This window comes from Bufo gargarizans, chromosome 2 (genome assembly GCF_014858855.1).
Source record: "Bufo gargarizans isolate SCDJY-AF-19 chromosome 2, ASM1485885v1, whole genome shotgun sequence".
NCBI classification, from domain to species: domain Eukaryota; kingdom Metazoa; phylum Chordata; class Amphibia; order Anura; family Bufonidae; genus Bufo; species Bufo gargarizans.
The window spans coordinates 342390498-342407526 of record NC_058081.1 but is presented as its reverse complement, the minus strand read 5'-3'; the positions used below and the strand labels follow the sequence as shown (position 1 = coordinate 342407526).

At 41.5% G+C, this 17029-nt stretch overlaps 1 protein-coding gene across 3 annotated transcripts in view; it reads left to right on the top strand.

Annotated features, from left to right (window-relative positions):
* The window catches only part of CDC25C (cell division cycle 25C), a 49763-nt gene extending 36484 nt beyond the window's left edge, over nucleotides 1-13279 (top strand). For all 3 annotated transcript variants that reach the window (XM_044280628.1, XM_044280626.1, XM_044280627.1), the window contains 6 exons: nucleotides 946-1047; nucleotides 1426-1488; nucleotides 1759-1857; nucleotides 9953-10086; nucleotides 10819-10930; nucleotides 12223-13279. In XM_044280628.1, the coding sequence (XP_044136563.1) occupies nucleotides 946-1047; nucleotides 1426-1488; nucleotides 1759-1857; nucleotides 9953-10086; nucleotides 10819-10930; nucleotides 12223-12363 (651 nt within the window). In that variant the 3' untranslated portion in view covers nucleotides 12364-13279. The remainder of the gene's footprint in view (nucleotides 1-945; nucleotides 1048-1425; nucleotides 1489-1758; nucleotides 1858-9952; nucleotides 10087-10818; nucleotides 10931-12222) is intronic.
* The last annotated feature ends 3750 nt before the right edge of the window (nucleotides 13280-17029 follow it).

The following is a 17029-nucleotide window of genomic DNA, read 5'->3' as shown; positions in this document are numbered from 1 at the left end:
TCCATGCGATGTTCCATTTCACTTGTTCACTATAAATTAAAGGTCCTACAACTTTCCTATGTAGTGTGGGTTTAACCCTTTCATGCCCAGCACCGTACATGCAAGGCGCTGGGCAGGTGTTTAAAGATGGCGCCCGCTGCGGGCGGCATAGCAACGGGTGGCTGTCTGCTTCTTTTAACAGACACCCACAGCTCATGTCCGCAACCTGCAGTAATGCAGACTGTCGACATTTAACCCCTCAGATGCCGTGGTCAGTCCTGACCACGGCATCTGAGAGCACTGAAACCGAAAGTGTGAAATTTCGTTTGAGCTCCAGCTCCCCCGTGTGATGATCTGAGGAGCCGGAGCGTGTATGCAGCAGCCCCTGTCTTTATGAATGACAGGAGGCTGCTGCATAGTATTTCCTATGGAGCCCTTGCCTGCAATAGGGCTCCATAGGAAAGTAGTGAAATCATCATAGACTTAATGCAAGTGCATTGGAGTCTATGATAATAGCAATCAGATGTTTTGCATGTTACAGTTCCCTAAGGCCCCATGCACACGGCCGTGTTTTTAAAAAAAAAAATTATCACTATCAATACATATAATATGGTGGACCAATGCATCCAAAATGTACTGATTAAGATGACCATCTTTGTTATGTGGATTTCTAGGAAGTGGAAGGAAAGAAATATTCCTACATTAAGGGTTGGTTTACACTGTACCTAAAGCCCCAAAGTGATCTGATATTGTTGGGTTATATTATATAGGTTATAGGAAGAAAATATTGTGAAGGTGGAACACCCCTTTAACACCTCTTCTTTTACTACTACTACTACTACTGCCTACATGTACAGTAAATGATCTCTGCTCCCAATATACTCGGTCATGTTTTTTTCTAATCTATTGACTACATCGCCTTATATTGTTGCTTGTGTGAATTATTTTACACTTGACATATTTTAGGGCACCTCTCTGAAGAAGACCCTTTCCCTCTGTGATGTGGATATCACAAAGGCTTTGGATGAGGATTACAGTCACAGACAACTAATTGGAGACTTTTCAAAGGTGCAGTAATATACACTAAAATTCTGTTTACTACAGCAAATTTTACGTTTTGGAGTTAAAGGTTGCCTGGGACTAAACTTTTACTCAGCATTGCTCCACACCACCAGGTCCAGTAAACTTTTCAATATAAGGTGCTTGCACTTTTCATACTTCTGTACAGTTCCGGAGGCTTAGTGAGCCTTAAAGCCCAGGTAATGCTCGTGGGAAAACATATATGCAGATTAGCTCTCTTCCAGGAAGAAGAAAGCTGCGTCTGTAGTGCCACCTAGCGGAGGTAGCTGCCCTATAGTCATGACGATGAAATTATGTACCTCTATTACAGACATTTGTTTGGAAATGAGTTGTGTATTTTAACTTTGATTGTACTTCCCCCTTCAGGTCTATGCTTTGCCTATTGTGACTGGACGCCATCAGGATCTTCGCTACATAACAGCAGAGACTGTAAATATAGTTTTCATATAGTGAAATACATATGGTTTGGATAGAGATTGTTCTATGCAGAAGATAACTTGCAAGGTGTATATTCACCTAATTTACATAGAAAGTAACTTTGTGTTATCCTGATTTACAACCTGTAGTCCAGAGCTGCATTCACAGTTCTGCCAGTTAATAAAAACCATGAAGCCTGACCGTAGTTAGCCATAGAATTTAGTTGACCCGTTTTTATTGCTGAAAGTGAAGCAAGTGCATTGTATGATGTTTTAACACTAGGTGGCAGCCTTAATTAATGGAGAATTTAACAGCCTTGTGGAGAAGTTCTACTTCATTGATTGCCGCTATCCATACGAATACGAAGGAGGTCATATCAAGGTAAGGTGCTGCAACTCCAGTTATACATCTTTCGTTTAACATTCTGCAATATGATCTGATTCAGGTTATATTTTATCACTGAGCACCAAAAAAAAAGTATTCAAAATGTTTCTCCTGTTTTGCAGTGCTGTGACTCCTATTAAACCTCTGTCAGATTCCCTTACTTTCCCAACCTTTTATAGTTCCCATTTGTGTGATTGAAACATGAGGTTCCATGATTTGCCACAAGTTATAGGAGTACTCCCACAAAAAAATTGTATCCTCTGACCTTTTAGAAAGGTACATGAGTTATAACCTCCCTTCTGGGCCTCAGCTGTGTCATGTGACCAACACTGATCTCCATCTGACACAGGATAGTAAGTCAGTTAATTAATCCTTAATTCCTATGATACTGACATTTAAACTCCCATAGAAATACATAGAAAATCTGGCTTCCTGTCCACATAGAAGATGCTGTGTTATTTGGAAAGTCTGATTGCTAGTCATATGACACAGCTGAGGATCAGAAGGGAGGGGATAACTAACAACTACAGGCCCCATTAAGAAAACTACCTTCCCTACAGTTTACATGTACCTTTTTATAACGGGTCAGAGAATAAAACTAATTGTAAGAGTGCTACTTTAATAGAGAATGGACTGAAACTGGAAAGCATCTACTGTATTTTTCGCCCCATAATACTGGCCCCAATATACTCGGTCATGTTTAGAAATAAATATGACCGAGTATATTGGGAGCACGCCCCAGATCAAAAGTGGGGGGGAAATGCCCCTGCGTCTTATGGGGCGAATGCTTCCATTTTACATCGCAGTCTGCTATGTATGAGCGGGGAGAGAGGAGGGTCTGGAGTCCGGAACTTGTGGTGGGGCCCGGTGCAGTCACTGTACTTACACCGGGCCCCGCCTCTCACCGAAGTATTTCTAGACGGTAATCCTTAAACTGTTAAGTTTAACTAAGGCTGTGCTCTCCCCTGTTCCCCTGTATCCATACAACACTTACTAACAAGCTTCCATAGCAGGAAGAGAGGGCGGCAGCAGTAACGTCACTCACTGACGTTGCGCGCTTGCTCCTCCCACTTTACGAATGAAGCAGGCGGAGCAGGCGCGTGACGTTGGTGACGTAACGCTGCCAGCCGCTCTGCCTGCTATGGAAGCTTGTTAGTAAGTGCTATACGGATACAGGGGAAAAAGGGGAACAGGGAGAGCGCAGCTTTAGTTAAACTTATTAACAGGTTAAGGATTACGGTCTAGAAATACTTCGGTGAGCAGAGGGCCGGTGTATTGGAGGACACTGTTATGAGAGGAATCTGTGGATGACACATATATAGCAGTGCCATCCACAGATTCCCCCCCCCCCCCACCCCATAGCAGTGCCATCCACAGTCCCCCCAACATGACAGTGCGTCATGCACAGACCATTAGTTCAAAAGCACACCTTTTGGTTAAAAAAAAAAAATTCTTTCTTTCTTATTTTGCTCCTCAAAAACCTAGGTGCGTCTTATAGGGTGAAAAATACGGTACTTTGTGAATGTCATCGCCACTCTAGCGATTTTCATCTTCCTGTGGTGCCAAATCAATTAGAAGTAGAAGTATGAGAACATAAACACTAGAACATTGGTATTTTATATGTCAAAGCTTCCAAGTTCTCCTGGTATCCCTTTTTCCCTTTTATTCACAGTACACATCCTTATATAACAGAAATGACATACAGGAAAGGGGAGTGTACAGAAGTTGTTTACATTAAAGTGATCGGTTCCTTTTTAAACCATAACATTTCCCCCCCCCCCCCCCCCCAGCCTGAAGGTCCCCACCTCCCTTAGGTTCCATTTACACGTCCGTAACGCGTTTTACGGATCTATAAAACATGGACACGGCAGTGTGCGTTCCGCATTTTGCGGACCGCACATCACGGGCACTAATAGAATGCCTATTCTTGTCCACAATTGCGGACAAGAATAGAACATGTTCTATTTTTTTCGGGAACGGAATTGCGGACCTGGAAGTGCGGGACCGCAATTCCGTATTCGGGCAGCACATCATGCTGCCCCATAGAAATGAACGGTTCCGCATTTTGGACGTGTAAATGGACCCTTATAGTGTAAATCTGGACAGAATTGGGATACTACAGCGCGGGAAAATCTAAACAGAAGTTTCCCTGACACCTCTACAATGGCACTCGCAGGAGAATATCCCCGCCCCCAGGACAGGATACAACGCAGAAGCGCATAATTTAAAAAGGCCTCCTCCCCTTACCTACTCTCCTGGAGTACCAGGAATTATATCTTTATTGCCCAGCCTTGAATCCTTCCCCCCCCCCCAAGGTGGGAGGGCTAGAACAGGGAACGGGAACCCCAGGGACGCATTGCCTCCCTTACCCGTTCCTAGGAGTAAGCCCTGCATGCAGGCTTCCCTGGGTTCATGATACTCCCAGGTATCGGTGGGATCCGACGTAGTGACATCACTGGGAAAGATTTTCCTTGGTCAAGAGAATCTCGCGCTCAAGCGGCAGGTCTACTTCCGACGGGACCTCGGATAGAGCAGCATGCAGGACCATTTAAAACTGAGTGAGGAGAGTTCTATTCTGTCTCTCTCACCGCTTGCGATCATGCTTGCTCTGGTGGACTCTGACTCCGCAAAGAATCCTGGAGATTCAGCTACCTCAGCCCGGTAAGCCTTATTTTACTGTCCCTTCTTGAACAGTACTGTGAGTCTTACTAGGGCTGCTATGGAGAAGCAGATCCCATTCCTTATCACATGGTGGCAGTGGTGTTTTATCCAGATATCCACCCCTGGAATAGGTGATGGTCTTTTATTTTTTTCCTGGCCCTATAAGTTTTTTATTTAATCTTTTAGGGCAGAGAGGCCATGACTCCTAAGCCATCCGGTGGACATTTGAGGCGCAAAATATGCGCTGAGGAGAAAACCTTTTCCTCAAAATAAAAAAAAAACCTGTATGCCCAAAATGCACTGAAAAAGTGGTTACAGAGGAGTATCCATCCTTTCTTGACACCATGAGAGCTATGATTTAAGGAAGAGGTTAATGTAGCGGTGGACTCTAGAATTATGCCACAATCCCCACCCCTATCCACGTCTCATAGATCCTTTTCTTCTGATATGGTGTTTGATCTGGATGAAGGTGAGCTAGTATCTGACCTAGACTCTGCTTCCTCAGATGACAGTTCCGGTAAACCATTGTTTCTCCCTGAGGAGACAGAAGGTCTTTTAAAGACCATAAGGGCCACTATGGACATAGAGGAGGTCAAAGAAACCCACTCAGTCCATGATCAGATGTTCCAGGGGTTGGGGGAAAGAAGGAAAAGGGTCTTCTCCCATCCGTAACAGTATCAAATCCCTGATGTCCAAGGAGTGGAGAGATCCTGAAAAAAGAACAGCTGTGACAAATTCCTTTAAAAGGAAATATCCCTTTTGTGGAGTCTTGAGTCTAATCTGTGGGACAAAAAGTTGATGCCCCAGTTGCCCGCATTTCAAAAAAAAAAAACTCTCCCCCGTTCGAAGATATGGGTCTCTTGCGAGATCCTATGGATAGAAAATGTGAGAGTTTATTGAAATAAGCTTGGGAAACAAATATTGCTATGTTGCATCCCTGTATTGCATCTACCTGCACGGCCAGAACGTTATCTGTCTGATCATTTAGAAGAACACTTAGCAGCAGGTACCCCTAGGGAGGAGATCTTAGCCTCCAAGGGTCAAATTTCTTAGCAGATGCGTCTGTCAGATTCTCCCTTAGGTCTGCTGCATTATAAAATGTGACCTATAGAGCTATCTGGCTTTGTACATGGTCGGGTGACACAAGTTCAAAATCGCCTGTGCTCAATCCCCTGTGAAGGAGAGAGATTTGGCTCGACCTTAGATGACATTCTGGACAAAGCCTCAGATAAGAAAAAAAGGATTTTCTCTTGAGACGTTATTTTTATCAAAGACTATCCTTTCAAAGCCATCCAGGGGCAGAGGGAGAGGATTCCTTTTCAAGCCTGAATATTCCTCCCGTTCTACACAATGATGCCATAAGTCATTTGGGGGGTAGGATAAACACTTCACCTCTGCCTGGGAAAAAATAGGAGCCTCCCCGTGGGTAGTAACTACTTTGAAAGAGGGCTTAAAACTAGAGTTTTTATTCCCTCCCCCAGATCGGTTCATCATAAACAAAAAGCTGCCTAAAAAGTAAAACAAACATGTCTATAATTAGAAATCTCATCTCTTAAAGACAAAAAAGTACTCCATCCATTCCCAGAACATCAATATGGCAAAGGTTTCTATTCATATATTTCTCGTGCAAAAACCAAACTGATCCTTCCGTTTGATAATAAATCTAAAATCCCTGAACAGATCTATATTCTACAAAAAATTGAAGATGGAGACTAGAAGATCCACCATAAACTTACTCCCTTAGGACTTTTTTTTCATGGCGAATATGAACTTTCAAGACACATACTATCATGTCCCGATATGCCAGAGTCATCGAAAGTATCAGAGAATCGGTGTCTTCATAGGGGATCAGTTACGCCATTTTTAGTTCGGAGCCCTCCCATTCAGACTCTCCTCGGCTCCAAGAGTATTTTCAAAGATCATGTCAGAGGTCCCAAAAATACCTTCACCTAAAGGGGATTCTAATTTGTGCCATATTTGGAGGACTTCCTGATTTGCTTCACCCTAAGAAGTTCTATGATCCCACCTTTTCCCAAGTGCAAGAATGCTTTACCACCTTGGGGTGGATTATAAATTTTTTAAAAATCAGACCTATCTCCAGATCAGAGGAAGCTCTTGCTGGGTGTACTCCTAGACCAGGGATGGCCAACCTGAGGCTCTCCAGCTGTTGCAAAACTAAAACTCCCAGCATGCCCAGACTGCCTACAGCTAGAAGCCTACAGCAGGGCATGGTGGGAGCTGTAGTTTTACAACAGCTGGAGAGCCGCAGGTTCGCCATGCCTGTCCTAGACTCTCGTCTGCGAATGTCTTCTGTTTTTTTCTAGAGGTAAAAAAAAAAAAAAAAAGAGTCTAGTTCGGAAAATCTCAGTTCTGCAGCCAAAGGGCTTCCTCCATAAGGAATATCATGACCATCCTAGGTCTTCTGACTGCAACAATCCTGTTGGTCAGATGGGCTCAGAGTCCCATGGGGATCCTTCAAGCCTTCCTCCTGGGACAGAATCAATTACTCTATAGAAAAACGTGTTCTCCTTCCCAATTCTGTAAAAGAATATTTGATGTGGTGGAGAATAGAGAAAAACTCGCAGACGGGTGTATTGGCGCCAGGAAAAACAGACACAGACGCCAGCAGTTCAGGATGGGGTGGTCACTCAGAAGGAAAAGTAGTTCAGGGCAGATGGGGCAAAGATATATGTTTAAAGCTTCCTCCAATCTGAGAGAACTCTCAGCCATCTACAAAGTAATTGTCTCCCTTAACACACACCTAATCTCCAAAACATATGCAAGTTTTGTCGGACAATACCACGGCAGTAGCTTACCTGAACAGACAGGGAGGGGCCAGGAGCCGTTCCATAGGGGCAGTGTCTCCTTAACAGAAGTTCATGTGAAAGGAGTGAACAATGTAATAGACTTCCTCTGCAGTTGGACTTTGAAGGAAGGAGAGTGGTCCCTGAATTATCAAATATTTCAGCAGCTCTGCGAAAAATGGGGAGTTCTAGATCTAGATCTATTTGCCACAAAGGACAACCGGCAGACCAAAAAAAATGTTGCTCCCTCTCCCGACGGGACCAGCTGTTATGGGTAGATGCACTATCCCAACCATGGCTGAAGACTCTTTATACTTTTCCAAGAGCTCTAATGAAGGTGGAGGAAGAAGGGGCTGAGGTGATATTCATTCCTCCATTTTGGCCAAGGTCTTGGTTCCCCCTTCTGCTCAGCCTCTGCAGGGATATTCTGGACTTTTCCATGAACCCTGGACTGTCTCCACCAGGGTTCGGTATTTCATCCCAAAATAAACCAACTCAACCTGACGGCCTGGAGGCTGAACGCCTCGCCTTAAGACGATAAGGTTTGTCAGATGCAGTAATTTCCACGATGAAGTTGATTCAAAAGTCTATAAAATCTACAATTTTTATTTAAGAACCTGGAACCCTTTCCTGTCCTTTTCAAATAACCACTTTTCTCCAGGCATAATTTTAAGTTTTTTGCAAGCAGGGTTAGATAAAGGTCTTCGACCTGCAACGCTCAAAGTGCAGGTTTCAGCTTTAAGTGTTTTTGGATGTAAAACTGGCAGACTCGCCACTAATCAAGCGTTTTTTGACGGGGGCTACGAGAAATTTGGCAGCCAGCAAATCCTCCAATATTAGGGGTCCTAACAAGGGAAAGGCAGCCAGCAAATAATCTATAGCAAGATGGATCATAAATATAATTGCCTTTGCCTATGTTCAGAAAAATCTTCATCCTCCTACCGGAATAAGAGCTCACTCTACTTGGGCTGTGTCATCCTCCTAGGCGGAGTCTACTTCGATCTCACTAGACTAGATTTGCAGGGCAGCCACCTGGGCAAGACCTATGACTTTTTTTTTTTTTCAATCCTTACAAACTGGATATTCTCAGAAACCAAGATTTGTCTTTTGGTTGCAGGATTCTTTCTGCTGTGGTCCCTCCCTAGAGCTGATTACTATGTTTATCCTCCTGTGAGTACCGTTGTGGAGGCGCTGGGGAAAAGGCTACACAGTGGCACTGGAATTTTCCCTCCCTTTTTATTTACTTTTTGAAATGTTGTAATTTGTTTTAATACATATTTTGTTCTTGCATAACTTTCGTGTCCTCTTATTCACTGATAAGGGGAGGATGCCTTTTTTAAATCATGTGCTTCTGCGTTGTTTCTTGTCCTGGGGGCAGGGACCCCCTCCTGTGAGTGCTGTTGGGGAGGCTATTGGGGAAAAAACTATTACCGTTAAGAGTAATTAACCCTTTCCTTGTCTAGATACATGAAGTCCCCTCTCTTGCCATCTAGCTTTTATACTAAGTATTGCACTCTAGGTATATTCAAGATTTTATTATGTTTAAAAATCATCTTGCCAAATAATCCTACCATAACATAGCCTGAAGGCGTTTTTCCATGGCTTTGATATTGATGACCTATCGCTAGAAAAGTTCATCACTTTAATACTGGAACCCCAATCTGTTGGAAACACTGTGATTGTTCAGCATTTTCAAAATATAGTTGTCACATTTTAGGGGTTCATATTTTGTTTATTAGAAATGCTTTGCCAATGTTTTTATTTCCAGAGTAGATGGACTTATGTAATTTTAAGTTTATTTCTTATTCTTAAGCATATGCTATCTATTTTTTATTTTTTTTTGTTCTTAAAGGGGTTGTTCGAGTTATGGAAAAAAATAAAAAAAATAATATATATATATATATTACTGTAAATCTGATGGTCAGCAATATCTAGCTAAGCAATTTTTGGGCAAAAAATATTAGTTTCTCATATCCCTGGTTCTCTCCTGGTCCTTTGTTTACCTGCAATAACAACAATCTCTAGAGTTTCCTCATGAATATTTGTGCCCCTCATCCCTGCTCTGCAAAGTATTTGAGTACAAGTGCTTCCCTGAATGACATGTCTGACTGCTAGGATGCTCAGCAGTATGTTGTATGTGTAGGACTACAAGTCCCAGCTGTACAATGACACTGCTGTTCCCCTTACCTGTTCTTGTGCAATGCTTTGCAGAACTCCTCCAGTCTGTCCGCTCTGTGTCTGCAGGAATAGGAGGGAAGATCCTTTTGTAAGATCCTTTCTCTTCACTGCCTGCAGCTACTCGGTAAAGTCTCCAGCCCTGACTGTGTGCTACAGAAGGGGTTAAAGTAAAATCTGAGAAAGGAGCCACTGCAGATAAAGTAAAGCCCTTACATTTACCTAGTTAGAAAGTACAACATACAAAAAAAAGTAACACTGACAACCCCTTTAATTCTTTTTTTGCCACTTTGTTTGTATTGTAGTGCTTGAAGACTGGAATGTTTGCAGTAGTTGCATTTTGTTATGCTATTTACTTTTGGAAATTCATAAAAACATATTATATATAAAATGTAGTTGCCAGTTGTAGTGGCTTGTGTAATATTAATTTATAATTCTGTGATATTCTGCAGGGCGCTTTGAATCTTCATCGACCAGAAGACGTGTTGGATTATTTTCTCAAGTGTCCTTTGGTCCCATCGGTGGCAGAAAAGCGCATTATACTGGTGTTTCATTGCGAGTTCTCATCCGAAAGAGGTCCAAAAATGTAGGTGAACAAGTCCTAAACTTTTCAATACATTTTGGTACTTTATTTTTTAGTTGTAATCTAAGTAGAATGCACCCCTGTCATTTTTTTTTTTTTTTTTCTGGCACATTGGCAGTATATGTATTCCTCGAATTATGCTCTTACATACCCATAGGTCCCATGCACCCAGCATGTGCCAAGAATGTGCTATTAGCATACTGTGGGTCGGTATGCATTAAATACCCCAGGTGCTTGGTGGTGTTGAAGTTAGAGATCTGCCTGTGGCACAGAGTACTACCAGTGTATCTGGCATATAATACACATCGTCAGTACAGTACATGGAAGGGATTTAATATCTACATCCTGAGCAGGAGGACCCTGTTCTTTTCTCCAAGATACCCATTATTATATTTCTTCTAATCTCCAGCATACAGCACCTCCTCATCTTCCATTGCTCCCCTTTTAAAGGGTAATAATGTGCAGTTTAAACATTCACTTCCTTGAATTGATGTTACCAGGACTCACACTTGACATGAAGATACTTGAAATATTTGAAGTTTATTAAAATAAAAAAAACGTAAACCTCCGATTATTTTATTCTCATAGGAAATTGAACAGCTTGCTAGGGTGTGCCATTGTGTTTCATCTGTACCAGTCAGGCATCAGTACAGGCTATATGTACTGACGCCCTCCATGTGCATTAACAGCTGTCAATAGAAGTAGTTCAGTATGTCTTATTGTTTTGTATGAAAGGTGTCGTTTCTTGAGAGAAGAAGATCGCGCCAGGAATGACTACCCAAATCTTTATTATCCAGAGGTGTATTTACTGAAAGGGGGCTACAAAGAGTTTTTCCCAGAATACAAGGTGATTTATTTTTTTATTACTAGGATTAACCACATAGTCTAAATAAAAATGCCCCTTTATTTTTATTTCTTTATTTTTCCAAATCTGATCTAAGAGCTGTCTCCCTCCACCTTCCCAATAAATATACATTATGGATTAATGTTAAAAAAAACAATATTCTCAATCCTTGTTTTTGTGTGTGTTTGTATAATAGTAATAGGGAATGTGTTATCAGAAAATAACTTATTGTTTAAATAACATCTTTATGTTTAAAATTTGTAAAGATTTTTTTTATTTTCTAGGTCACTATCTAAATTTACATAAAAAACTAAATCCTGGCCGCTGAGCCTAATAAGTGGCACTTTTTAGTCTGTACAGATCACTTTACTGCAGTTATCTGCTCTGTCATTCTAATCCTGCCTGTAATGATATCACTTAATTGCTAATGCTTATTTATTCTTTTCTTGTACAATGACCTATGCACAGGTCAGAGCATGCCTAGAAAACTCTCCTATGTAAGTCAATAGGGTCCCCTCCTGTCCAGTGTGTCTATGGACCATGGGGCTGCCGTAAAGCAATTGTCTTAATACTTTCTAATGCTATTAAGAACAGCTCAGGTAATCATGTTCAAGAAACAGAATAAAAAAATCTGCAATCAGAAAATAAAAACAGATTAGAAATAAAGGATATGTGTTGATGTCTGGTTTTAAAGGAAACCTGTCCTCAACTTTATGCTGACCGTACTGAGGGCAGCATAATATAGTGACAGAAATGCTGGTTTCAGAGGTGTCACTCGTCAGCTAAAAGTAAGTGGTTGCCGAGAACCAGCATCATAACCATTGCAGCCCAGGCCCTGAAAAGGGGTCAAATCTACCTGAGAAGAGTCATGGTTATTCATAATCTCCTGCACTCTCACCCACCTGCTGATGATTGGCAGGTCTCTCCTAGACAGAAAGAGAGAAAACTAGGTAGAAGACTCAGTCATCAGCAGGTGGGCAGGAGAGAAGGAGATTATGAATAACCATGACTCTTCTCAGGTAGATTTGACTCTTTTCCAGGCCCAGGCTGCAATGGTTATGATGCAGGTTCTCGGCAACCACTTACTTTTAGCTGATGAGTGACACACCGCTGAAATCAGCATTTCTGTCACTATTTTATGCTGCCCTCAGTACGTTCAGCATAAAGTTGATGACAGGATCCCTTTAACTGACAGATAAAAATCTTGTTGACACATTTCCTTTTAAATATTTGGTGGCTGTTTTGGTAATTAGCATTGTCTTTCATTCATATTGAAATTTTTTACTTGTTTGCAGACTTTGTGTGAGCCTCAAAGCTACTGCCCAATGCATCACCAGGATTATCAGCAAGAACTTCTGAAATGCCGTACAAAAAGCAAATCCTGGGCAGGAGAACGCAAGAGAAGGGATCAGATTGCCCGGTTGATGAAATTATAGCACAGGATTTGAAGTCTTCAACTACCTCGTCAGAAGCTTCAGTCTGACCATCTTTCAACACTTCTTCCAACATGACCATGGCTGCTTCCTAATTTTAGAGGATGTCATCATTTGTACTGCGGTCGCTATGAAATGGTTTTGTTATATTTGCTATAAATTAAAAACAATGCAAGAATGCACTGGATATACATGCATTTGGGAATGAATGTAGGTTCTAACTATGGGATACAGTAATCCTTCCTGTGACTGCTGAACAAAAGTGCATTCTTACTGATTGAATGTAGTGCCCTTGGAAGTGTAGGCTACATGTCTTCTTACAAATCATGTCTTTTCCGGAGACCAGCACCTTTTGTATTTTTGCTCACCCACTACAGCCGCTAAACTGTGACTAATAAAATGATTATTTAAAGGGGGCTATCTCACCAAAACAACCTCTGTTACATAGACATTACTGAAGGAGTGAATTCCTTGGCAACAGCAGCTATTTATCAGAGATTAGAGAAGCCAGACCCGGCTTCTTAAAAAAAAAATAGGGCTGTTTTTGTGAGAGAACCTGTTTAATTTAATAGGGATTAATGACGACCATTGTTTTTATTCCAAAGCATCTAAAATAAAAAAAATAAGCAAGTTAGCAAAAGTTTTGATTAAAATACTTTACCATTTTGTATCTACAGCTCCTATGCAAACCTACATTTTCCATGGTAACAGACTAAAATCAGACTCTGTAATCTGATCCTGCAATCATACTGCCATTTATCCACTCCCTAATTCTTGCTAACCAAATCTATGTTAGTAAGGATTATGTCATAGATGTAAGGCTACTTTCACACTGGTGTTTTGGTTTCAGTTTGTGTGATCCGTTCAGGGCTCTCACAAGCGGTCCAAAATGGATCAGTTTTGCCCTAATGCATTCTGAATGGATAAGGATCCGCTCAGAATGCATCAGTTTGCCTCCGTTCAGTCTCCATTCCGCTCTGGAGGCAGACACCAAAACGCTGCCTGCAGCGTTTTGTTGTCCGTCTGATGATGCGGAGGCAAACGGATCCTTCCGCAAACACAATGTAAGTCAATGGTGACGGATCTGTTTTCACTGACACAATCTAGCACAATAGAAAACTGATCCATCCCCCATTGACTTGACTTTCAATGGTGTTCAAGACAGATCCGTCTTGGCTATGTTCCAGATAATGCAAACGTATCCATTCTGAACGGATGCATGCGGTTGTATTATCTGAACAGAAGCGTTTGTGCAGATCCATGATGGATCTGCACTAAACGCGAGTATTAAAGTGGCCTAAGAGTTTAAAGTGTACACCTTTTGGGCAATTTTATTATTATTATTTTTTATCTCCTTTTGGGCTAAAATATTTTTTTTCAAATGGTCTTTATTAAGTGTTCTGCCGCTCTGTCACAAGGGGGTAACTGTTTATCTAGCTGTGTGAATCCTACTTTCACTTTGTCATCTAATAACCCTCATCTCTAAATTACTACGCTTTTTTATTTAAGCCACATTTTTATCAGTAAGATGAGAACTGAGCTATAATGAGTGTTTAATAGGTCAGAGATAAGGACTGTAAGATGAGCTGCATGACAAAATAGAGGGAAAACAGACAGCATGCTCCTAGAGAATCTCAAGGCTGTACAGAGACAGGGGCTCAACATTTTTAATATACAGTAGACCAATTGAAAGTTATTTTAGCTCGAAATTAGTATAAAGTATAATAAAAAAAAGACTCCTGTACTTAGGTGTACTTAGCCTTTAACTGCAGGATCAATCTGTTTGTATGGAGACATATAAGTCTGCATAGCAGCTGTTTAACCAAAAAGTATAATAACTGATTGTTTAGAAGTGCCTTCCCATGATGTTCTAAATTAATTAGATAACTTTTACTATGCCCACTGTATACAATACATTTAAAGTTGTCTTCTGATATGACTATGGTACTTCACAATTTACATTGCATACTATGAGTTATGTATAATTTGTTTTTATTAAAGAAATGTCACTAAATATGTGGTCAGGCACAATATAAGCAACCATTCAACATGGACAAAAATATATCTCAAAGCATTACATGAGCTGAATTACTGGCGTCATGGTAATGCAGGCATACTATGATTTAATTATGTTTTTAATTTACTTTATGAAGCCTCAGTGCAAAATTTTGGCGAGTCCTGTGAATATTGTAACTTGCCAAAATGATGCTTCCGTTTCCCCTCTGAGGAAGATATGATGCATGTAAAGTATGTGTGTAGCTGAAGCTACATGCTGAAAGGGTTGATACCTTTGTAAATAATACAGTATGAGCTTGTTTCATCTTCTGTATAGTATCAGATGTACAAAGAAATGGACGAGTTAATGTTTTTCAGTGCATTATTAAAAGGTGAACCCGGAGGACAGATGTGTGTATATTTACTGGTTGATGTATTTTTGTGAAATTACTTCATGCATTGTGGTATACAGATGTAGCAAACATTACCTAGACACAGTTGGACAGATTTGCTAATCCTGGCTGGAATGTAGACTGTAAATTTAGGCTGTAAAATGAGATTAATAGATGGTCTAGTTTTTACTTCCTACCACCGATTGACTTAATTTGCCAAAAAATTGTGAACCAAAATATTGGCACAAAATTGCATCTTAAGATATGCCCGTTTTTCTACTCAGAAGAAAAACGTTGCTGGGATTATCTCATTTTCGGGGGAGGCACAGGCAAGGCTCAGTAGATTATTTGTTTTGGGTTACTTTCTTAAAAAATGTCTCAAGAATGTTGTTCAAATTGCACCAGAATTCAGCTGCAGTCACAAGAGTAAGTGTGGGCAACTATTGCAGCAAACTGACCTTACTTGACTTTTAATGTGTGTGTTTTTTTGTAATTTTTTTTTTATAGGAGATCCGGTGACTTAGCGGGCTCTCCATAGGGACAGTTACGCTGGGTTCAGACCTGAGCGTTCGGAAACGAGCGCTCTGTATGCGCGATTGTACGGGCGTTTACAATCGCGCATACAGAGACTGGCGTTCACACATTGTCGCGCGTTCCCGAATTTCTATGTGCGGGAACGCGCGACAAACGCCCAAAAAAAAGCTCAAGCACTTGTTTGAGCGTCGGGCGTTTTACAGCGCGATCGTACGCGCTGTAAAACGCCCAGGTGAGAACCATTCCCATAGGGAATCATTGGTTCTTGCCTGTTGTGCGTTTTACAGCGCGTAGGAACGCGCTGTAAAACGCTCAGGTGTGAACCCAGCGTTAGGTGGAGGCTTCCGTCACCGGCACTAATGGAAAGGCTTGAACGCTGCCCTAGCCTGTAAAACCGCCCATCAGAGCTGCTGACGTCTCCAAATGCACTGCTGGGCGGAAGCCTCCACCTAGCAGTGTAGAAACAAACAAAAAAAGCAATCCAGTGTAGGGCAAGGGAGAGCTTTGAAGCATGAAATGCTAATCTGGGGGGGGGGGGGGGGGGGCCTGTCTGGGTGAAAATGGGTGCATGCAGCAGGCGTCATAGCTGCCAGATTTCTGCTGTTTTAAATAGAAGAGACCCAGGGCGGATGTATGCATTTAACCCCTAAGATGCTGTGGTCAAATGTGTCCACTCCATCTGAGCGGTGCAGATGCAGGAGCCACGTGCTCTCGCGCCTGTAACATCGCCCTCAGGCTGGGACTGGGTACTCTGTTATGTTACAATGATTGCTGGGAGCCTCAAGCAGGCTCTGATGGCTATCCCTGGAATATTCCAATACAGGCCCAGCAGGTGGCAGTACTGTTGGAATACAGGGAATACAGAACACAACTGGCAACCTAATGATTGCCAGTTATAGTCACCTAAGGTGACTTAGAAAAATATATAAAATTTCCCCCAATAAAAAATAAAAAATTCTAGTCATCATGACGTCCAAAAATGCCCGTACTGTTAAAATATAACTATATATATCCCATACGGCAAATGGCGTAACGAAAAAAAAAAAGGGACGATTTGCCTTAGTAATTAGTAAAAAGTCACACACATTTCAAAATTGTATCCTTTAAAAGTACAGATCGCCCTGCAAATAGGAGCCCCCATACAACTCCGTACACATAGCTACAAAAAGATTTTAGGGGTCAGATTATAGCGATAAAAAGAAACTTTTTCAAGGCGTTTTTTCTTTTCAATAGTAAAATGTAAGAATAACTATACACGTGTGGTATCATTGTAATTGTACAGACCTGGAGAATGAAGGTAAAAGGTCAATTTTACCTGGTATGGAAAATTGGCAGCAAACTCACGGCTTTACCGCTGCCTTCTTGATTCTTGTGGATGTGGCGGTCTTTGCACCCTTTCTTTACACATCCTATCCATAGGCAACGGCACCTCAAAATGAAGAGCTGGAGTAAGGACTGGGGGTTCTATCACAAAACATCCATTTATGACATTTTAGACATTTTTACTAGAACTTGATTAGGCAATGTTAACATAAAACCAGATTCCTGATCTGTGGGCTCCCTTTGCAAACATGCAGCTAATTGACAGCTTTCAACCTATAGAGATTAATCGGGGGAACTCTTGTCAACTAGTGGGGGAGCACACAGCTCATGAATACACTGCTGGACCCTATGTACATGGCTCTCATGTCACACTGCATGCGATCAGCCAAAATATAGCATTTTCCATATATGACATGTAGCGTATT